This window comes from Megachile rotundata, chromosome 14 (genome assembly GCF_050947335.1).
Source record: "Megachile rotundata isolate GNS110a chromosome 14, iyMegRotu1, whole genome shotgun sequence".
Classification (NCBI taxonomy): domain Eukaryota; kingdom Metazoa; phylum Arthropoda; class Insecta; order Hymenoptera; family Megachilidae; genus Megachile; species Megachile rotundata.
Genome location: NC_134996.1, coordinates 8443793 through 8468533, shown reverse-complemented (window position 1 = coordinate 8468533; position 24741 = coordinate 8443793). Strand labels below are relative to the sequence as shown.

General features: G+C 34.5%; 1 protein-coding gene across 1 annotated transcript in view; it reads right to left on the bottom strand.

Annotated features, from left to right (window-relative positions):
* Nucleotides 1–24020, bottom strand: part of LOC100881058 (uncharacterized) — a 283887-nt gene extending 259867 nt beyond the window's left edge. Inside the window, exon 1 of the mRNA XM_012288797.2 lies at nt 23035–24020. Coding sequence (XP_012144187.1) covers nt 23035–23086 — 52 coding nt within the window. The 5' untranslated portion in view covers nt 23087–24020. The remainder of the gene's footprint in view (nt 1–23034) is intronic.
* Nucleotides 24021–24741: the final 721 nt, after the last annotated feature.

Genomic DNA, 24741 nt, shown 5'->3' with positions numbered 1-24741 from the left:
TTTACATGTAATGTTTTGTGGGATTTAATACTCTTATGAAACGTGGTGAAGGCAAAGTGCGAATCAAAACATATGAAAACGATCATTCGATTGAAACGATGAGCGAGTGAGCCGGTAGAGTGAGCCTCTATAGTGGCGCCATGTCTGCGATGACATTCGCGAACGCCATTATAGTGGACCGAGCCTAAGAGGTTAAGGAAACATAAACCGCTGTATCTTCTCTATGCCTCCACTTGCGAGAATACTATTTATACCACATTATGCAGTTTCTTAAACTCTATAATTTTTGTACATAACATTTTCTTGTATTTTTGGAGAGGATTGAGATATTTAAGCAGAAACACGCTGTATCTCCATTTTGAACGCTGTCGAAATAAGTAGTCGATATGGACACGAGGTTCACTTTGGAACATTTGATACATAGACACGTTATTCATTTCGGAACATCGACTACATAGACACGTGTTATGTTTAGAATCATTCGATACAGAGACGTGTTCAGTTTGACGTCACTAAAAATAAGTAGAGAGCACATATCGGTCATACAATTATCTAACGTGCACTTACGAATACTCAAATTTCCTTAATTTCTTAAACTCTTGTTAAATATTACCAACGCTGTACTAATATCGGTAACTAATTTCTGTAAGTAATATCTGCAAGTCTAATTTCTATAAAGAATATCAATAAACAATAGCAATTTATAAATAACAAGGAAATAATCGAAAGAAAATCCTTGTATAGCACCGCTGAAGAATAGCTTAGTTTAACGAGGGGATCGCACGCGATTAATAAATTTCTGTTTGACGAACCTGACCAACTAAATCGCTCGTAACACTGAAAACTGAAAGTAATAATGTTCTGAAACAATACTGATTACAGTAGTTGTCCTTCTACGGCACTTTACGCTCACTTTCGCGAACACTGTTTAAACCCGTTTCTTAATACCTTGTAAATGAGGCTCATGAATATTTAACGTTTAATCTTCTTGCTACTATGGGTGACTAATGTATACGAAACATGAGTATAATGTGCGATATTTATATAGGGTGGCCCATAGACTGCTGCTTAAAATTCTAGTATTAAAATGTTACTGCTGCATGTTAAGATTCGCGTGGGGGGTGAAAAACCCCACTGGTTAGGTTAGGTAATACCTTTCATAATATTTTCAATAAAGCTTTTGGGTCATTAATAAATTAATCAGGTTGTCGATAAATTTTAATTAAATTTCAATAGGATTTAATTTTCTTATTGAAATTTTTAAATATGCAATCTTGAATATTTCAAAATGCACAAATTTTCAATAACGCACTCAAAGTTTATACATTCACAAATTATATCTATTCAATTCTGCAAATTGACAAATCTAAAAACACAAAAATTTTAAGACAAAAATTAAAAAATTTGAGGATATAAAAATTAGACAAATTTTTTAAACTTCTTATTTATTTAAAAAATTATGTATGATATTTCTGTAAAAATTTCTAAATCGACTGTAAATATTAAGTTACATATGATACAAAGGTACATATATGAATAAATCGTGCTTCTGTCTGAACGAGATACATATAAATACCATTGAATCGAATAACGCAGCAAGAAAGGAACAGAAATCTTGACATATTTCAATATAATATTCTACACGTATAAAAAGGAAGCTTTGCCTGACGTTTTTTGCACGCATTTTTGCGACTACCTTTGGTACGAAAGCGATTAACCCGTTTTATACACTGATGCACTTAAAAGAGATTATGTGACTAGGTTATATATCATGCCCCACAAATTCGCAGAATTTCAAGGTACAGTGAATCTCGTGCGATTTATGGATTTATAAACATATCACGTACTTCATTTTATTCAGCGTCTATAGCGGTTTGAGCTTAAAATAAATAAGGGCTGAGATAAACACGATTTTCCTCTTACGGAATTATGTTTAATATGTTGTTGTTAATGTGTGGTTAGAACATGCAGTGAATTATGATTAGTATTATAGTAATAAATTATAGCAAGGGATGTAAAATGAATATGTATTTGATGCATATAATAAAGTGTTGTTGATATCTTATATAAAAGTGTGATAAAGTTTAGTGAATATGAACTTGAAACGTATAGTGAATTATAGTTAATATGTACTTAATACGTGTAGTAAGTTACATAACGTATCATATATTGTAACATAATATATTATATAACATATGTGACTTGATGTGTCATATAACATATGTGACTTGTTGTATCATATAACATATGTAACATGATATATCATATAATATATGTAACATGATATATCATATAATATATGTAACATGATGTATCGTATAACATATGTAACATGATGTATCATATAACATATGTGACTTGATGTATCATATAACATATGTGACTTGTTGTATCATATAACATATGTGACTTGTTGTATCATATAACATATGTGACTTGATGTATCATATAACATATGTGACTTGTTGTATCATATAACATGTGTGACTTGATGTATCATATAACATATGTGACTTGTTGTATCATATAACATATGTAACTTGATGTATCATATAACATATGTAACATGATATATCATACAACATATGTAACATAATGTATCATATAACATATGTAACATGATATATCATACAACATATGTAACATGGTGCATCATATAACATATGTAACATGTACTTAACATACATGTAACTTTTAACACACATACTAGCATGCATTAATATCAATCTTTCACGACTTTATTTCAAATATGTAACATAAAATAATGCACAGGAAAATTCCAATATTTAAAACAAAATTAATAATCAAATTTCATAATTAACAAAAATAATGAAATACCCTCATTATGTTTTCTCACAGAACGTTAAAATTATAATACAGCACATGAATAATTTATAATATCATTTCCCTTGAAACCTTTTGTACATACAACATATATAAAACTGTAACTTAAATTGTTTAATACTCGATAAATATTAAGTTATAAATTTGAAAATTTATTAACAATTTGTGTATTAAATCTGATGTTTGCTGGTATCATCATCTTGGCAATAAACAGGAATACCTCGTTTTTAACCAACAATTTGCAAAATCAAAACTGTTGTCGAAGCATGCAATTGGCATTTCAATCTCGACCACGGACAGCATTTCAATGTTTGAACTAGACACGAGCTACGGTATTAATAAAGTTCACATAATTGCGTATATATATAAACACACGAACAACGTCTACATAGCGGTAGGAAAATATTTTTGTAAAAAGTCGAATATTTAACTTTTAATAAACACGTGCAAAAAATCAGTGTTTCGAATCGATAAAAATATCAACTCTGTTATATTTTTACTATATCTACATTTAAATTTGGTTTTTCCATATCTACCACTTGAAATGAAAAATAAAAGCCGAGGTAAAACAGGATCGAAAATAAACCCTTCGACATTTGAAATAAATAAATCTTCATTTTTCATTTGTTATTCAAATCTCGTAAAGTATATGCTTCATCCATTTTTAGTTTAAATAATTATATTAAAATTATAAGATAGTATAATATTTAATAATTCAAAAATTGTTAAGAAGGTTTAAAAATGAAATTAAGTGTTAAATTTGCAGCATGAATTTTTTCTAAATTTTTAAGTCAAATGTCTCTCAAATTTTAAGTTAATAAAAAATATAATTAGTTACATTACAGTATATAACATAAAATTTTATATGATATAAAAATTAACTTGCCATCAAATTTAAAAAATTAAAAATGTTTATTTTATTTTTATAGTCAAGTCTTTTAAAATGATTTCTGAAGAAGAAAAATTTAGAAAGTAAGTCTACTAAATTTTATTATAATATAAAATTAATAATATAATCAGTTGAATTACAATGCATGATATAAGAGTCTTACATGAAATTTTGACATAAAATTAATACGTGTGCTTGTATTACAAGAGGGAAAAGGTTGAACCATAAACATCTTACTTCACCCTTTTACTGCTCCAACACCTATAAATCTTTCATCGAGTTAATTGTCGGAAGAACCCTCGAGGTTTCTCTAGTATTCAACGTCTGCTTTTTCACGACAGCTGTACAAGTTTGGTTCCCATTTGTAAGCGAACGATAAAAGTGCAGAACATGCTGTGCGTTAAGAAGACAAACATTGGCTACCACCCACTAACCTAACTGAGCGACATAAACTCAGCTTCGGGTTGAAGAAAATACATTCGCCGCAAGGTTTCTACTACAAACACCTGATAAATGGACGCTAGGTAAATGAACGGGCGTAAGAAATATGAAATTTAAATTATTAATACTTTACACTAAAACGGATGCTCTGGAATCTTGGTTTTGAATAATTATTTTTTGTGTTGTTCAATTTAGATAGTTGCGAATGCGAGGATTTTGAAAGGATTTCCTAATATTTTTAAATTTGTTGGTATTAAATTTTGAAATTTGGTGAATGAGATTTCACAAATTTGAGAATTTTTAAATTCATAAGTTTTTGATTCCCTAAATTCTCTAAATTTCCAAATTCTCAAAATACCCACATTCCCTCAATTTCCAAATTCTCAAAATTCCCAACTTCTCAAATTTCCAATTTCTTAAACTTCCAAGTTCCCGCGTTTCCAATTCCCTAAATTTCCAAATTCTTAAACTTCCCAAATTTCCTAAATTCCCTAAAGTTCCAAGTTCTCAAACTTCCCAAATTCCCCAAACTCCCTAAGTTTCCAAATTCTCAAAATACCCAAATTCCCTCAACTTCCAAACTCTCAAAATTCCCAACTTCTCAAATTTCCAATTTCTTAAACTTCCAAGTCTCCAAGTTTCCAATTCCCTAAATTTCCAAATTCTCAAATTTCCCAAATTTCCTAAATTTCTTAAAGTTCCAAATTCTCAAACTTCCCAAATTCCCCAAATTCCCTAAGTTTCCAAATTCTCAAAATACCCAAATTCCCTCAACTTCCAAATTCTCAAAATTCCCAAATTCTCAAATTTCCAATTTCTTAAACTTCTAAGTTCCCACGTTTCCAATTCCCTAAATTTCCAAATTCTCAAATTTCCAATTTCTTAAACTACCAAGTTCTCAAGTTTCCAATTCCCTAAATTTCCAAATTCTCTAAATTGCCATATTCCCTAAATTCCAATATTCCCTAAATTCCCAAGTTCCCTAAATTCCCTAAATTCCCTAAATTACCAAATTTCCCAATATTCCCCAAATTCCCCAAATTCCCCGAATTCCCTAAATTCCCAAATTCTCAAATTTCCAATTCCCTAAATTTCCAAATTCCCTAAGTCCCCAAATTCTCTAAATTTCCAAATTCCCTAAATTCACAAATTCCCTAAATTCCTAAGTTTCCTAAATTCTCTAAATTCCTTGAATTCTTTAAATTCCGTGGATTCTTTAAATTCCCTAAATTCTTTAAATTACCAAATTAACCAATATTCCCCAAATTCCCCAAACTCCCTAAATTTCCAATTTCCTAAATTTCCAATTCCCTAAATTCTCAAATTCTCAAATTAGCATCCAAAGCCCCCAAATTGTTTGTAACAAGTTTATAACAATTTTGCCGAAATCTCTATTACCAAGAACACGTATTTGCAGTACAACGCAACGAAGAATTAACGCTAATTTAAGTAGCTATCCGAACATCCACACGTGACAATAACTGGCCTCACGCCGTAAACACGTTTAGTGCTTGGTTAACCTGTTATATAGTGTTTGCAATTACCGATAACGTTAACAGTGTGCCCGTATACGCCGTAACAGGCCACCTGAACGAAATAACAAGAAATGTTCCTGTAATAGGATTCTCGTTACCTCCAAATAACAGCAATTACATTAAGAATTCGAACTGAGTTCGTTGTATGCGATTATTAAGTGGTTAAAATGTTGATTAACTCATTTTGTTTTTAGTGATAACTATATTATACGGTATTTAGGTAGTTTAGTATTATTTGTAATTATTGAGAAATGTTTTATCTATTTTTTATTTATTTTTATCTACTTATTATCTCTTTATTATCTACTTATTATCTATTTATTATCTACTGATTATCTACTTATTATCTACTTTTATCTATTTTGGAAAATACTTGTACTGTGAAACTTTTTGAAAAAATTATTTACAATGTTTAAACTTCCTGAAGGATATACTTGCAATTATCAAATTTTATAGAAAAGACGAAGAATTTTATAGTTTCGAAATTTTAACGATTTAAGTAAAAAGAAATGAAAACAGAACAAATGTGAACAATAGTGAATAATAATACTTGTAATAACCATACAGAATTAAATATTTTATTAAAAGAAAAAGACAAAAATAATTTCTAATGCAAAAAGCTAAATTTCTTTAGTAAACAAACTATTTATTATTTTTGGTCTAACTAGTTTTTAACATCAACTTTTATTAAAATATTTTCAAAACCTATAAATTACAATTACAACTAAAACACTAACATCGTACATGACAACGATGATACTAAAATTAATATTTATTACATAAAAATAAAAACCAATAAATGTTAGAAAAATGGAAAAACACTGAAATATAAATTTATAACACGAACTCCCATTAAAGTGTCCGTAAACATGTACAATATACATTTTATTGTCAAATGTAACTTATAGAAATGAAAATCTAATAGACGTATATAAAAGTCTTTATTAATTCTACCGCAAAATTTTAAGTTAGAATTTTTGGTAGCGAATCGCGCGTGCTATTGTTCTGTTCACGCGGATAAAAGAGATTTATGTACCCTGGAAAATTGTTATCATTGCTATAATAATCCAGCTTAACAGCTTACACGTCAATTTTATAGTATAGACCATATAACGAATCGTAGTTCCATGCTGAAAGCCTAATTCAGTTCTCCCTTGGTTCTATGTATATTTTGCAGTAGATTTTCAAGTTTTTTTTTCGGAACAATTTTTAAGTATCAAATTTTCAAATTTTGGGAATTGTTAAATTTTTGGTTTCTCAAATTTTTTATCCTTCAGATTTTTACATTTTTAAATTGGAGAGTTTGCAATTTTTGAAATTCTGGAACTGTTAAATTCTCATTTTTTTTAAATTATCAAATTTCTAAATTGATAAATTGTCAAATTCTCAGAGTGGTCAATTATTAAATTGGGAAATTGTCAAGTGGCTAAATTCCTTAATTTCCGAATTCCCAAGCTTCCAAAATTCCCAAAATTCCCAAAATCCCTAAATTTCCAAGTTCTCAAGTTTCCAATTCCCTAAATTCCCAATTTCCCAAATTCTCTAAAAATCCAAATTCTCAAAAATCCCTAATTCTCAAATTTCCAATTCTCTAAACTCCCAAATTCAATCAATTTCCGAATTCTCAAAATTCCCAAATTCTCAAATTTTCAAATTCCTAAATTTCTAATTCCCTAAATTCACAAAATTCCCTAAATTTCCAAATTCTCAAAATTCCCTAATTCTCAAATTTCCAATTCTCTAAACTCCCAAATTCAATCAATTTCCGAATTCTCAAAATTCCCAAATTCTCAAATTTTCAAATTCCTAAATTTCTAATTCCCTAAATTCACAAAATTCCCTAAATTTCCAAATTCTCAAAATTACCAAATTCCCAAATTCCCTAAATTTCCAAGCTCTCAAAATTTCCAAATTCTCAAATTTCCAATTTCTTAAACTGCCAAGTTCCCAATTCCCTAAATTTCCGAATTCTCAAAATTCCCAAATTCTCAAATTTTCAAGTTCCTAAATTTCTAATTCCCTAAATTTCCAAGTTCTCAAAATTTCCAAATTCCCAAAATTCCCAAAATTCCCAAAATTCCCAAAATTCCCAAATCTCAAATACAAAATAATATCAATCACAATTACATCAAATTTTCCCACCAAATAACCAAAACCTGAAGAATGAAATCAAGCACCAAATAACAGACTTGCTAATTCACTAAAAAATAAATACAACCTAATAATCGATTCTCCACCAGGAAATACTTCCTCCATCTTACCTCTCACACATTTCCATAAAAAAGCCATCTCTCAAAGCCCTAGGAGTCGTTTTCCTCGCACTCTGTCAAATCCTCTAATCTCGTTCATTATGATCACAGAGAAGAGCTAACAATAAGTAAACGTTCGCCCCATCTAGGAAGATGGCCCCGTTTCCAATTCACACTCATTCCCATGGTGGTAAGTGCTCCTGTAGACACTAGCTTTCGCGCTTCGGGATTTTGTCGGGACAAGAAGGGCGTGGCCTCTAATTGAAAAGGGATTAATTAACGCGCGTAGACGGTAAGAAAACCTCCAGTCGTTCGAACGGTATTTTCTGCTCCATGGGATTCCTTGCCAAATTATGCATAGAGTTTCTCGTCCTGCTTTCGTCTTCAAGATGCTGTTTAAACACGATTTCTATTATGTTCGATTTACTGGAAGAGGTCTTCGGAATGGTAAAAACAAGTGAAATTTTTATGTGTTTTGATTCGTCACGTACTACTATTTATTGTTGTGAATTTATTCAGGAACAGTCACTATAAAAATATAGCTGTGGTCGACCAACATGCACATTTTTTATTCAATATGAAAAGTAATAAATTGTTTACAATGACATGAAATAAATTGTACAGAAATAAAATTATAAAATAAGGGGAAGGTAATACTTCTAATATGTAATACTTTCGATGAACAGCAAATATTTTTTTTCTATGTAAGACAGGAGGAATCATAGAGGAGCTTGAGCTCCACTTCATAAGACACTGCATGTTTTGAAATTTTGATGTATTTTGGTTCGTCAGGACCGACTATTATTTACTGCAACAGCAAATATTTTTGTTTTTGTAAAAAAAGAAGAATCATAGAGGGAGCTTGAGCTCTATTTCATAAGACACCCCATGCTTAGTATTTTTTTATTATAATATTAAGTGAAATTTTGATGAATTTTGGTTCGTCAGGACCGACTATTATTTACTGCAACAGCACATATTTTTGTTTCTGTAAAAAAGGAGTCATAGAGAGAGCTTGAACTACACTTCATAAGACACCCCATACTCAGTATTTTTTTGTTATAATATTAAGTGAAATTTTGATGTATTTTGGTGCACCAGGACTGACTATTATTTACTGTAACCGCAAATATTTTTGTTTTTGTAAGAAAGGGAGAATTATAAAGGGAGGTTGAGCTCCACTTCATAAGACACCCCATACTCGTACTCTTTTATTATAACTAAGTCAAATTTTCAGGAATAACTAAGTGAAACTTTGATAAAGATTTAAACGTGGAAATAAGTATAAAAATTATTATACAATGTTAGAGTAATTTTATTAAAGTATATCGAAATATTGATAAACTGAAAGTTGCTAATAATATATTTATTTCTTATGCAAGTTAAGACAACGTATATAAGTAGGTTTCTCACAATATATTTTTGTATAAAAATAAGGATCCATATTTTTCTTTTAATATTATTTATTTATGAACAATTTTTATTGGAGATATTATTGTTTGTTAGACTTAATAGTTTCTTTAACTTCAATTTTGTAGATAAAGTTAGGAATTCAGGAATTTATATGTACATATGGGAATTCAGAGACATAGAGATTTATGGATATTACAGATATGTATAATTTAGAGAATTAACAATTTATAAAAACATAAATTTGGAAATATAAAAATGTGGTAATTTTGAACAACAAAAATTTGATGCATCAATTTGAAAATCTAGGAATTTGTAGAATTAGAGACTCAATGGAGATATTTGTAGATCTAACGATTCAAGAACACAATGTTTTGCAAATCTGGGTATTGTAGGATCTAGTTATTTGAAATGCAGTAAATTCTCCTTAAACACGTGTATCTTCATCGCAGAGCAAACAAACAACCCGTAGCGATACATAATTCAATAAGAAATTATTGAACGGAGGAAACGTTAAAACCTGGAAGCAGTTCTCACGAATGAATGATTTATGCACAATTTCAAACCGTTCTGAGACATTTCGCTTAAACAGCGTAAACTCTTTGTCCTCCTGGCGACTGTAGCAATAAGCAGTGACGGATTCTTGCTTCTAAGAGCCCGGTTATCAATTCTTCGAATTAAGGAACTCGAAATTACCTTATAAACGTAGAATTAATTAGCAGGATTTCCAAATGTCTACATTACTAAATTCTTAACTCATCTTAACAAATTTTTGAATCCTCAAAACCTACCCAAAATCATCAGAAGAACCTATCTTTTCTAACCTCCATATTTTCATACAGACACTAGATTTAACTCCACAACAAACCTATCCCTTAACTCCACAATAAACACACCTAAATCCACCTATGATCCAAATTGAATTTCACCTAGAGTCCAAAACCCGCGAATTATGTCACCTAACCTTCACAGTCACTTTTTCGAACCGACCTCGTTACCGGCCGCCATTTCCGCTAGTTTCCCAAAAGTTAGAGAACCCCTGCTCTAGTGAAGAACAGTTCCCTCAGAATCGTTTCGCCCAGAAATTTAGCGGAGGGAACATCAGTCAACGTAGCTGTCTCTAACGAGGAACGCACGTGCGCCACGAGTAGCTCGGAACGTGCTCCACACGGAATTCGCCAAAGTATCCCAATAAAAAGCCGAGCCACGTGGTCGGCTATATCGCGAGAATATCGCGTTATACTTTCGCAGCAACCGCGATGTGGAGTTTCGAACTATTTTGACGTCCGGAGGCTCGCGTTCCTAGGAACGAGGGACAACCGGCAATAAACCGGGGACTTAAAAACTTTCGTACAGAAACATTTTTACGAGGGACACGCGTGTGAAACACGTAATGCGGCGAATTGCCGCGAGAACGTGACACACGTAATATTCGACCGCGATCAAACCGCTGCTACTGACATTGAAATATATTCTCCGCGGTTCCGAATATTGGTATACCGAAAACAAAGAACGTCTTTGGGAAAAATAATGAACATGCACGATGAATGGATGTAGAGTTCAAGAATGCTTATGAAGGTTTTTTAATGGGGTGTGAGAGAATAGCGAGAATGATATAAGGAATATTGTAGTTTAGAGCGTTCTTTTGTGGTCCGATCGACTTGTGGTGAATTAGCGTTGGCTTTTTATTTGGTGGGTTACTAGAGGGCAATATAGGGTTTCTTTGGGTGAGGGGATGGAGGTACAGTAAGATTTCGAAATCTTAAGTTTTTATATTTGGAAATTTCGAAACTTTTTAATTTGATGATTCTTAAATTTTCACGTCGTCTGAGTCATTAATTCTTAAATTCCTATATCTACAAATTCCCAAAATTTCTACTTTTCAAATTTTTTAATACTTAAATTCGCTACTTCTCAAATTTTCTACCTCTCAAGTTTTCTACTTCTCAAAGTTTCTACTTCTCAAGATTTTTATTTCTCAAATTTTCTACCCCTCCAGTTTTGTACCTCTTAAATTTTCTACCCCTCAAGTTTTCTACTTCTCAAGATTTCTGCTTCTCAAATTTTCTACCCCTCAAGTTTTCTACTTCTCAAAGTTTCTACTCCTCAAGATTTCTACTTCTCAAATTTTCTACCCCTTAAAGTTTTCTACTTCTCAAATTCTCAAATTTTTAATTCCTCAATTTTTACAATTTATCAAATTCTCATACTTTTGAGATTTCAAAGTTTGAAATTCTCAAGTCCTCCGTTTCCCTAGTTTTAAAATTCCCTAGACCCTTCAGTACCGAGATCCTCATAATTATTTATCTTTCTGGATCTCCATATCCCTAGATTTCTATATTCAGCAATTGTCAAATCCTAAAAAGTCACTAGAATTCAACATTTTTCCATTCCAAGTCCCAAGATCCCAATATTCCTATATCTCCAAGTTCCTAGATTTCCATATTTCACATTTGCCACACCCAAAAAGTCACTAGAATCCAACAACTTCACATCTTAAATCCCAAAATCAAAATTTCCTTGATTCCTACATTTCACAATTATTAAATCTTAAAAAATGCATAAAATTTCAATTTTTCTTACTCCAAAATCCAAGATCCCAAAGTCCCTAGATATCAAAATACTTACAATTCCTTATCCCACAATTATCAAATCTTATAAAGTCCCTAGAATAAAAAATCTCCACATCTCAAGTTTCTAAATTCCCAAATTCATATAGTACCTTATTTCATAAATATGTATAATCTACTAAAAAATCCCTAGAAACGGTGATAAGTTTCTGTATCCTTAATCACAAAATTTTTTGTAGGAAAATCAGATTTTCTCTTGATTCGAATTATGAATACTTGAGAATAGTATTTCATATAGTATAGCTAATGGTAATTCTAAAATTGTGACACCTTCAAAAAATATTAGTACTAGAAGAGACTTATTACTAGGAGTGTTGTACTACTAGGTATTACCACCTCGTAATAAGTACTAACTAATAAGATAATAAGCCTAGTAATAAGCTAGTAATAAGCCAGTAAAGAACTAAAAATAAGCTAGTAATAAGCCAGTAAAAAACTAATAATAAGCTAGTAATAAGCTAGTAATAACCAAGTAAAAAACTAATAATAAGCTAGAAATAAGCTAGTGAAAAACAAGTAATAAGCTAGTAATAATCTAGTAAAAACTAGTAATAAGCTGGTAATAATCCTAACTAAAAATATTGAAACATCCTATTACTTCTTTACGTCACAATACACAAGAACCGATATCGAATAAAAAAACTACACCGAAACCGCAAATAAATTTCTCTTTAGACATACATATAATCTCCGAAATGACCGTAGAAAAATTGATTCAGTATTTCAATTTATGAACATGGAAGCTATCAATCACCGATCCGCAGAGCGATGCTAAAAATTGATAAATATACATCGGAAGATCAATCATAATATTTTTAACGTTTCCTCGGTACTCCCGACTCACAAAGTGTTTGTATTATCAATCTTCGTGTCACATCATCTTTTCCTGTTTTCATTCAAAGGGAGAAGCGCAAACTGTTCTAATTGCGTGACTCATTCCGCACACAAGAAATTTGGAGACGGAACGACTGCAAGATTGGTCTTCTCAACGTTTCTAGTTAAACCCTTCGCACAGCTTCCTGTTAGAGATTCCAACGATAATAATCTCTCACTGTTGGTTAGGTATGTCGTATCGTATCAGGACGCTCGCTCGTACACGTCAAATCGTTTATTATCGCATTCGCGCCATTTGGACATCGGTGTATATTATTAAACCATCTTCACCCTCGGTATACGGCGTCTCTTTAAGTTCGCAGACGTTTCTAAAATTACGCGGCAACGTCCCTTTTTACTTCGTTTTCATAGTCGTCTCTTTACGGCCCTCGACGTCCACTTGCGACCGTTTGCCGCATGTTCGCACGTGTGATTTCTTTCGGGCCACGAACGGCACCTTCGACACGCCATTTTGGAGACAGTTATCGTAAACAGTACTTTTGCCCACGTGTGCTTCACTGACTCAACGTGTTCATTTTTCAGGAAATTGCGAAAACTTTATGAAATTACATTTTTCAACTTGTTATAACTCTAACCTTAGTTCAATTTAATGCCAAACAATTAATTCCATTGAAAGATTGTCAAACACAATTAACGTGTATCTAACCTAATCTTAAAACAGATTCAAGTAACCACTCAGAGGTTATTAGAGCTTAACCCTAGTTTAATCTAGCTTAACCTAACCAAACGTTAGTTTAACATATATCAGAGAAACCAAAAACCTGGTCATTTAATTTGACTAAAAGGTTATCAAACAGGTCATCTAACCTCAAAACTTGGACATCAACTCACAGAGGTTAACCTCAAAGCAAACTTATAGTAATCTAACTTTGACCAAGTTTAGACCAAATGCTGAGATTACAATAATAATAAGATCACATTTAAAGTGACTTCAATTTTCACAAATTATAAAAATTTGAATGAAAGGTTATGAAACAGAATTTTTCTTATCTAACCTCAAAACTTGGATGTTAACTCATACCTCACTGACATCACACCTAACCTCAAACTTACAGTAATCTAATCTTAGTCAAGTTTAGAGCAATGCTGAGATTGCAATAATAATAAGATCACATTTAAAGTGACTTCAATTATCACAAATTATAAAAATTTGAATGAAAGGTTGTCAAACAGAATTTTTCTTATCTAACCTCTAAACTTGGACATCAACTCATAACTTCACGGACATCACACCTAACTTGAAACTTACAGTAATCTAACATTAACCAAGTTTAGAGCAATGCTGAGATTGCAATAATAATAAGATCACATTTAAAGTGACTTCAACCATCACAAATTATAAAAATTTTAATGAAAATTTGTCAAACAGAATTTTTCTTATCTAACCTCAAAACTTGGGCACCAACTCATAACCTCACGGACATCACATCTAACCTCAAACTCACAGTAATTTAACCTTAACTAAGTTTAAAGTTGAACTTACAACAATAACAATAAGATTTAAAGTGACTTCTCTGTGAATCGAAAGAATCATGACTCGATAAGAAAGTTCACAGAAGTTTTTCATTTACTTGAACGATAATCGAACCATTACGTCTGGAACGTAGAACATGTTCGAAGTAGTACACCGTAATTCACAGCCAGAATAGCTCGCCCATCTAATTGCTTCAGTAACAGCTCTGAATCACCCCTTACACGTATAAAGATTCGATCGAGACCTCGAAATGTCTCTTCGCAAGAGCTTCGACAAGTCCAAAACGTTTAGCTGGCACAAGTCTCCAACTCTCATTGTGTCTCACTACCTATTTTACGTTCCTTTTCTGTTCTTATTCTTTAGTTAAGAGATAAAGGAACATTCGAAAAAATCGATTTCCTTTAGCGGACGACGGTGGGTCATGCTCTTAAGTATATAATTTTTTCTGCTGGAGAAATTTTGAACATTCGCGGGATAATTGCTGGTTAAAGTCAAAAATTTATGTAGACATTTTCAAGGCGTGTTAAATTTTTTAATTTGGATGTTTTTAAAGTTTCCAAGGTTTTTAAGGTTTTTAAGGTTTTTAAGATTTTCAAGGTTCTCAAGGTTTTTAAGATTTTCAAGGTTCTCAAGGTTTTTTAAGGTTTTCAATGTTTTTTAAGGTTTATAAGGTTCTTAAGGTTTTCAAGGATTTCAAGATTTTCAAGGTTTTCAAGGTTTTACTTTGTTGAAATTCTCAATTTGCCAAATTTTGAAATTTTTAGGTTGTGGAGTTTTCAAATTAATAAATTTTAAAGATTAGAAATTTCTACATTTCTAAATAGGCTAATTTCCAGAACCTTAGATCTACATTTTCTTGGTTTCTGGAATCCCTAGAATCAAAAATTTCTGTCACCAAATTTCTAGATTACTGAATTGACAGATTTCCAGATCGTTACATCCCCGGATCTCAAAATCATCAAATTCTACCAAATCCAAGACTCCACTTCTCCAAATTTCTGTACTCACAATAACCTGGACTCATGAATTCCTATCTATTGGAAATCTCAAGATTTCCAAATTCCTAGATCACCAAATCTCAAGGTTTCCAAATTCCTAGATTACCAAATCTCAAGGTTTCCAAATTCCTAAATCACCAAATCTCAAGGTTCCCAAATTCCTAGATCGCCAAATCTCAAGGTTTCCAAATTTCTAGATCACCAAATCTCAAGGTTTCCAAATTTCTAGATCACCAAATCTCAAGGTTTCCAAATTCCTAGACCACAAAATCTGAAGGTTTCCAAATTCCTAGATCACCAAATCTCAAGGTTTCCAAATTCCTAGATCACCAAATCTCAAGGTTTTCAAATTCCTAGACCACAAAATCTCAAGGTTTCCAAATCCCTAGATCGCCAAATTTCCAACCTTCCTACATTCCTAAGACCTGCAACCCATCACCAAACTTCGAAATTCGCAAGAATCCCTAAAAGCTCAAGAAACATAACCTCTTCGCCCCCGACCGCCATATTTTCTCATACTGCAGGCCTCCATCTTTCAAAACAAGTTACCGAATTCACAACCGTGAATAAGTAAATACAGCCTCGCAATCAAATCCCTCGCCAATCTCCCCAAAAATTACCTCGTTAAATTGGGCAAGTTTCTTCCCCGATGACGAGTGATTTCTCAGGCTGTCGTTGAATATTAAGAACAGCATTTAGTAAGGGTAAACGTTCGCTTTAAGTAGCGACCAAACGAGTTGAAACGAATGTCTCCTCGTGTGTACAAGCATTCGAAGGTATAGAGGACGAAGAAAGTAAAGGAAGAGGTGAAAGAGAAGCTGACGGAGGCGGAGGTTCAGGCAGTGTCTTTCGAGTAGACGGCGTGACTGTCGACCGGAACCCCGGGGGGCTGTAATTTCATCTCGCATTAGCTAGGGAAAGTCCCCACGGGATGCGCTGAATACATCTCACGGCTCGCGGACTTCTTCAGGGCAAGGAACGGGGGGAAAAAAAGCTGGCGGGCTTTGAATGAACTCGCGGCTTTCTCGGATTTCCATTGCGGCGTAAATGCGCGTCTCCCGGTTTCTGCATAGCGACTGCGATGACCACAATACCGCTGAAATAAACTATACCAGACCTCGGCTGCCCGTCAATTTTCCTCGCTATTCCCATAAGATAGCACACATATAGGACACACACGTGATGACAATTTCTCACACACTTGACGTCTGAGGATATGTGGGAGGAATTTCGCAAACTTTTCGTGAAATCATCATCTCGGACTTTTGTTATTTATTAATTCTGAAATCCTGTTTCAAATTCATGTACTGATTTTCAAGTCAAGGGACATTGGACATACTGATATTGTGTTTACTGACAGGTTTAGAGACAAGTACATTTCTTGATATTTGATTTGCATTTCAATGAATTTAAAAATAAGCATTCTGCGTTGGGTGATAAGCTTGCTTATCCAATTAAAGTGCTAAGGAACTGTAAACTTGCACTTTCGAAGTAAACATTTTTCATGACGCACTCGTGACGCATTTTAAATATGATAAATCTTACTAGAACTTTTAACATTTTCCAATTTAAAGTTTAAAGGGGGGCAATACCTTTAGAATCTTAAAAAATTACAAACTCTTTTTTTTCTATAAAATGTTAGTGTAACATCTTGAAAATATTGTCTCAAAATTTTAAAGTGAAATACGAAGCCCTTTTGAAGTTATGGCCGATTAGCGCCGCGGGTATACACGCGTTCAGTGCGGAGGACTGAAACTTCAAACGCGTTTTTTTCAGAACTACGTTCTTAAAATTGCCGTGGCTGATGACTCAAAAACTAGTTTATCAATCGTGCTCAAATTTTTTGCACATATCCATGACAATACTATCTAACATATGAACCTAAATGTATGAAATAAATTGAACATTAAAGTCCTTTTTATTGCAAAACATTGCAAAAATTTTCAATAAAATTCAAAGTTTTTCTTTAAGAGCGCGCCATTTCTTCAATTTTACATATTTTGCACATTTCTGAGGTTCATCTACTAACTGTGAATCTTAGTTTTCGAAACATTGTCTGCAAACTTGCTTCAGACCAATACATCTAAAGCTAGAACCCACGCCGATTCACGAGACACGCCAAAACACTTCCAGAAAGGATTGTCATAATTCCGGCATTTTGAAATATTTTGCAAAACAGAAAATATTCTGTAATAGGCAATAGTTATAATAAATTATACCTGAAATTTCGAAAATGCAAAACTGAGGTGTCCTATACAAAAAAAGTTCACGAATATCAGCTTATTTTCATCTGTCTGTATTGCCACCCTTAATGCGTGGTTTTATCTTCATTTGTGACCTCGACGCACATTGCAGTTCAAATATGACTAACCTAAATCGTAGTTGCACAATTTGTACGATTAATTCCTAAGTCGAGAACGTACATTTCAATTTTCTTTCCCTACCTTAATATCTGACCTAACCACAAAAGTCATGGGTTAAGAGGTTAAATCGTTTCCCCTTTGATTTTTCAGTGACCCCTAATATCAGAAATAACAGACTGCAATCTCTGCACCGATAATGCGTTCATAGATTGCGAAATGTGTACAAATGAGGAATTAATAGAACAATTTCTACATAAATGCAGTCGAAGCTATGCCCAGCTAATCTGAGCCTTCGTGACGAAATGCTGGTGGTTTAACTGCAAACCTGCGTGCATACGTTCTGTACAGGTTTATCTGACTACACGTTTGAGTAAAAAAATTAATGGCGTTTTAAAAGTTTCTAACTGGTAGAAAAATGGGCAGATTATTAATGACGCAAAGAGCTCGGACTTATTGCACCTTTATGTGGCTTTATACTATCCGGAATGAAAAAAGGTCGGCTATTACTCGACGTCATTTACATTTATTCACGTTGTAAAAAAAAAGTCTTTCCGCGGTAGGAGATCGTGCAAAGGCACAATCGAATGTAATTGACGGCGCGTTAATTGCAAAAAATACACGCGTGTATACGGGTGCATATTCCGGGATGCGAATTTATACGTTTCCGCATAAATACGCAAGAGACTGGACAGCATAATTAACGAAGACACGGTTCGCTTTAATTATAATCAAAGTTCCAGTGGTATCGCTCTTTGATGTACGATGACAATAAAGTCGACTCTGATTTAATCAGACGACTCTCGATTTTAACACGTGTTCTGTTTGATTTCCTTTATTCCTCGCACGAACGGTTGCAATTAATTACTCTTACGGTTGCGTGGGTTTAAATAAAATAAGTGTAGTGTACTTTAATTAATGTATTTCAAAGGCGTAATAAAAGTTCATGGTTTAGAAGGAATATGGGTGGTAGACGCGAATGATGAACAATATGGAGTCGATGGAGAGCGATGCGCGGGAAATTTAAAAACTGTTAGATGTTCTCACATTTGCAATTGTAATAATAATTGGAATAATTGCAACCTCACCGATTCAAAAATAAAGAGCTTCTATATTGTTTCAAGGCTTAAATATTTATTATGGAATTTTTTTTTACAGTAGAATTTTATTAAATAATTTGGACACAAGTTAAATTACATAAATATTTTTGTACATCTTATATTGTTAGGAATGTTTGCTCGTTTTGCATCGATATTATAAGTTATTTATTTTATAATTTAAATTTTTTATACTTGCACTAATTTTCAGTGATTTAAATATCTTCGCACGTCACGCTTAATGATCAAATTTTTCAACCTGATTATCTCGATATAATATTTAGTTTCCCTCAGAAGAACTGAACTCATACACTTAACACGATCAGATTATCAGATGATCTCAAGGTTTACCAATGATTAATCCCATAAGTAGAGTATGCGTGTGTACATAAAGTATGCACATAATACATTCACGTACTGGGTGTCTTTAAATTCAGCATCACTGCTATTAACACTTTCAGTACCACCCATATGAATTTTCATATAAATCTAAAATATAATTTTATCACTCATTGCATCTAAAATTATTTTCAATTAAAAATTGTAAATAACTTGGGATTGTGAAAGCTTGTCAGGTCAAAAAGGGTTAAATTTGGTTTGTGACAGTTCAAGTATATTTTTATTGTTTAAACTTTAAAATGCATGTGAAATAAAACTTTTAATTTTGTACATTAACAATAAAATTGTATTAAAATTTTTATCTTGTATACTGAAATTAAAATTACATTAAAATAAAAATTTTTATCTCGTACATGAACAGCAAAGTTGTACTAAAATTATATCAACATTTCAATTTTATACATTAAAAATAAAATTGCATGGACATTTTTCATTTCAACACCATAAAAATTAAATAATTTAATTCATTTATATTATGAACCGTAGAGAGTAACAATTATGAAAGGTTATTAAAATAGAATATAAAGCAATAAAATAACCAAAAAATAAATTACATTGTAAAATTGCACCAATGAACAGTACAAGTTCAAAATTAGTCATTGCGAAACAGTCTCAAAGCTAAACGTAAAATGCGTAGAACTACATGTTGGCAGCAAAACCAGAACAAAAGAAGTGCCTTATACCCGTGTACGAGACAGTCCCTTCAGTTTAATGAGTGCAAAAACGGTACCTGTCATGGATTTCCACTGTCGTCTCTACTCTTTTCAGAGTATAAATAGAGAGCTGTAGCTCTATTGCAAACAAAAGTGCAAATAGCAACAAATAGTAGTAAATAAAGACCTCTTTCCTCGGTACAAATTATTTGTTCACTACAATACCATGATTTAAATATTCATGATTTCGTTAAAAAATAGTTTACTGCAAAAATTAGATTATTATAAGATACGTCACAGAATTTCCAAGCTCTCAAGTGAGTACATTCATAAATAAGTATGTTTCGAAATCCCTCAACAAGCAAATCCCTAGATCATTAAATCAAGAAATTCACAAATCTCAAATTCTCAGGATGTGAGTAAAAATTTGAGAAATTGTAGAGAAACCTTAAATACATATCAAGAAACATGTAGTATACATATAAGTATGTGTTAAAGAATTTAGAACGAAATGCTCCTCACTTTTTATCAAATAAATTTGAATAAGTTGAAGAGTAAAATTATTTTATGTACAAATCATACTTCGATCACTTCACACCCTATTATTGGGTGTACATGAAACTTATGTACATAAAAAATCATAAAACTTTCTCAGGTTTTCACGTATTTCGAGAGCGTACTCGTGGGTAGGAACTTTGAAGGGTACTTTCAGCCCTTAATCTTAACCGATAAAAAATGTCCCTTTCTGCTTAACAAACGTCATCAGAATGAAGAAGGGACTTAGGAGAAGTTACGTGAACATTTGGTGGAAATATGTATGCACCACAAAGGTATATTACCGATTTCGGTAGCATCCCTCCGATGCACGCATCAAGGAGTTTCGAGGAGCATCATCAGCAATAAAGCGAGTTGCCACTGTACACTACACGCTCGCCTCAGTTAAGTCAGTGGGTAAAGTTTGCGAGAGAGGAAAGCCAAGGCTCGTTAATGTGTCGTAAATCGTTTCTCTCGCTCGGTGCACAAGTCAACCACGGAGATTATACTCGACCGAGCCAGTCAAAAGTGACTCTCCGGTAGCTTAGTCAAGTATCCGGTCTTAACAATGTACCGACTGAGCGTGAAATCCTCAAGTAGCATCCGTAACCGTGGAAAGCTTCGGCTGTACGTCCCGACAGAAGGCGTGCAATCGTCGAAAAAGCAGCTTAGAATCAAATGAGTTTGCACAGGAACAACAACGGGAGTTTCGTGAGTGTAATCAAGCCGGGATCGAGGCGTGGGAAAAGGAAATCCACGCGATAAGGGACGAACCTTCTTCGCAGCGATTTGAATTTCCGCTCAAAGATAAACGCGCCACCGTTTGGCCTACGGACTTGCCAATAAAGAGGGATAAGTTCGATGCAATGGCTTCTTAATTACCAGAAACTCGTTAGCGTTTCTCTGATCGGCAAGATATTTCGCGTTTGTGAGGGACCAGAGATCGATGCACAAAGGGCGCATTCTCGATCGCTTCACAGAGAAATGAAATCGATTTGCATTTACGAAGAACTCTGATTATAGGCCTTGACTTGCCAGAATTTCCTTTGTCAATTTCATAGTTATTACAGGGCCTGAATTGTGTGCAATCATCGAACCATACGAGCCAAACGATAATTAATTCGTGCGTACTGCAATGGGGAGTACGTATAAAATGGACGCGTTACATCAACGGAATTCCCTGCTTCTGTTATATCACATCTCATTTTTCGTTATATCCGATTATATTCGGTCGTTAACGAACAACACTTGATTACTATCGAGTGATTACCACTTAGCGTGGGTCTGTTCGGGAATAGATTACTGCTATGTTATGAACAAACTTTGGACCCTTCAGGGATCAGATTATGTTCCTACAAGGATAATCGTAGAGGTTGGTATAACTAGTATTTCATTTGATTCAAATATTCAGGTCTTTATGATTTGTGACCCATAGAGATTAGAGCTGGTCGGAATATTGAAGTTCTTGTGATTTGCATGAAGTCCATAATCACAATTTAGTACTGATCAGAGGTCCTCGTGATTTGTATCGTGTTCATAATCATCAGTTATGGAGACTGAATGCTTGTAATTTATACTGAAACCATGATCAGTGTAACTAGCGTTAGATTGAAACATCAAGTCCTGATTGAAACATCGTTCAAAATGACAGTCGTAAAGATTAGTGTATCGATACTAGCGATTTGATCAGAATATTGAGGCGCCCGTGATTTGCGAGTCCATAATCACAGTAACGAAGATCAGTGTATCACTAGCATGTTAGATGTGACCAGAATATTGAGGCGTTCGTGATTTGTACCGAGTCCATAATCACAGCGGTGGAGATTAGTGCACCGTACTAGTGTTAGATCTGATCAGAATATTGAGATGTTCGTGATTTGTACTGAGTCCATAATCACAGTTACAGAGATCAGTGTTACTAGTGTTACATATGACCGGAATATTGAGACGTTCTTGATTTGTGAGTCCATAATCACAGGAAGACTAACATTCTGTACTAGTCATAACATATCTGTGCCAGTGTTAGTTGAAAAGACATGAGAAGTGATTTCTATCGAGTGAAGGTATTATTTGATGACGGTATTGTTCCACTAATCTCGATTAGCACATGCACAACCGACGGTAGCAGTGATTCACTGGGAACAAGGAAGAAACAAAGGCAATGCCTTCCTTATAACTCCTTTACACGCTCGGTTTGAGAAAGAGAATATACATTTCTTTGCTTAGCGGAGCTTCACCGGCCCGTACATTCTTTTGTCTCTACTTCACGCTTGAGGCGTAACGATGAAGAAAGGAGATTCACGCGCGAGACATCACAAGCAAACTGCTGGCAGCTCAGTAGGGAACATAGTTTTTCCTCAACTTTATTCTCGCGTTACTCGTCACCACGGTGGTTTTTCGGCCCGCCCAGCTGACCGAGTATGTACGTAAGAAAGAGAGCGCCGTTTACTTGTTGGCGACGTGCCGGGCAACTCGGCTAGAAAAAGCTAGGTAACGACATCGGGCTATGTACCCGGCGATGTTTCATCCGACCTGGTGATCCTGTCGTTATGTCGCATTACTCGCGCTCCACATGTCAGCACACGCATCCAACCACTTAATTTGTCACCGTACGTCACATTGCTTACCTGACATCACGAGGAAAGCGAACGGTACACTTAGCCACAGGTGGCGAGTCATCTCGAATCCTTGAGAACTTAGTCCTTCACTGGTCCGTTCACACTGTAACACAGCACACGCGGGTAGGTCCGGTTGTACCTATCGTTGACAAAGCATCGGAGGTGCATTCACTTGTTTCACGAGACGGTCATCGTTACACGCGGACACGTCGAGCACACCACCCGTTTGGGGAACTGAACTTGGGGAGCACGCGTTGCCTGAAACGTCAAACTCACCGGGCGCAGCGTGCGATAGCGACTGATCGCGGCTCCGTTTGGAGGACGGCGGTGGCGACAGGCGGCGATTCGAATCGCCGCGAATTGGAGGGACGTTTAATTTTTCCTTCACGTGGCCGCGGCACGCGACTCGATCCAGCGTCCCGTAACTCGCGAACAGGATCGATGGGTTATCGGTCGGCGAACGTTATCGATCACCATACGAGGAGCAATAGCACGAGCACCACGAGAGATTTTAAGCACTGTTGACAGGGTAATTGCACGTATATCTGCACTGGATTGCGACAGACGAGACTGAGCGTCGCCGCGCGAAGCTGTTCCGCCGCGAGCCGCGCGTGCGCAGACCGCCCTTACAGACCCCACCACCGATATTCAACCCGAACCATCCGAAAGATCCTGCTACTCTTTTGCTCCTCGAGGCTTCTCTCTCGTGCTCGCTGCCCGAACACTCGCCCCCGTTGCACGCACACGATCAACGGGTCGCGCCGTGATCTTATTCCACACCTACTTTCGGCCCGAGACTGGAGGGAAGCGGAGCGCAACCCCCCTTTGGATTTTCAATTCGGCGACCGAAAGTTTTTCGGGAAAAATTGCTTGCACGGCTGCTACCAACGATGGGGATACAGATTTTTGGATTTGACGGATTGACAGATATGGAAAATTGGAAATTTTGGGGTTTGGGGATTTGAGGTTTGGAATTTTAGAATTGGGGAAATTGGTGATTCTGAAGATTTGGAGTTTTGAGATTTGGGGGACTTGGGCTTTGGGAATTTAGGTTTGGAGATTTAGGGATTTGGGAGGTTAGGTACTTGGAAATTTTGGGAACTTGAGGAGGGGTTTGGGGATTTAGGGGTTTGGAGATTTAAGCATTTGGGAATTTAGGTAATTGACAATTTTGAGCTTCGGAAATTTAGGGATTTGGGAATTTAGGTTTGGAGATTTAGGGATTTGAGAGGTTAGGTACTTGGGAATTTTCGGAACTTGAGGAGGGATTTGGGGATTTGGGACTTTGGAGATTTAAGCATTTGGGAATTTAGGTATTTGGCAATTTTGAGCTTTGGGAATTTAGGTTTGGAGTTTTAGGGATTTGAGAGGTTAGGTACTTGGTAATTTTGGGAACTTAAGTAGGGGTTTGGGGATTTAGGGATTTAGAGGTTTAAGCAACTCGAAATTTAGGTATTTGGCAATTTTGAGATTTGGACATTTAGGGATGTGGGAATTTAGGTTTGGAGATTTAGGGATTTGAGAGGTTAGGTACTTGGGAGTTTTAAGAACTCTAGAGGGGTTTGGAGATTTAAGTACTTGGGAATTTAGGTATTTGGCAATTTTGAAATTTGGACATTTAGGAATGTGGGAATTTAGGTTTGGAGATTTAGGGATTTGCGAGGTTAGGCACTTGAAAATTTTGGGAACCTGAAGTGGTGTTTGGAGGTTTAAGCA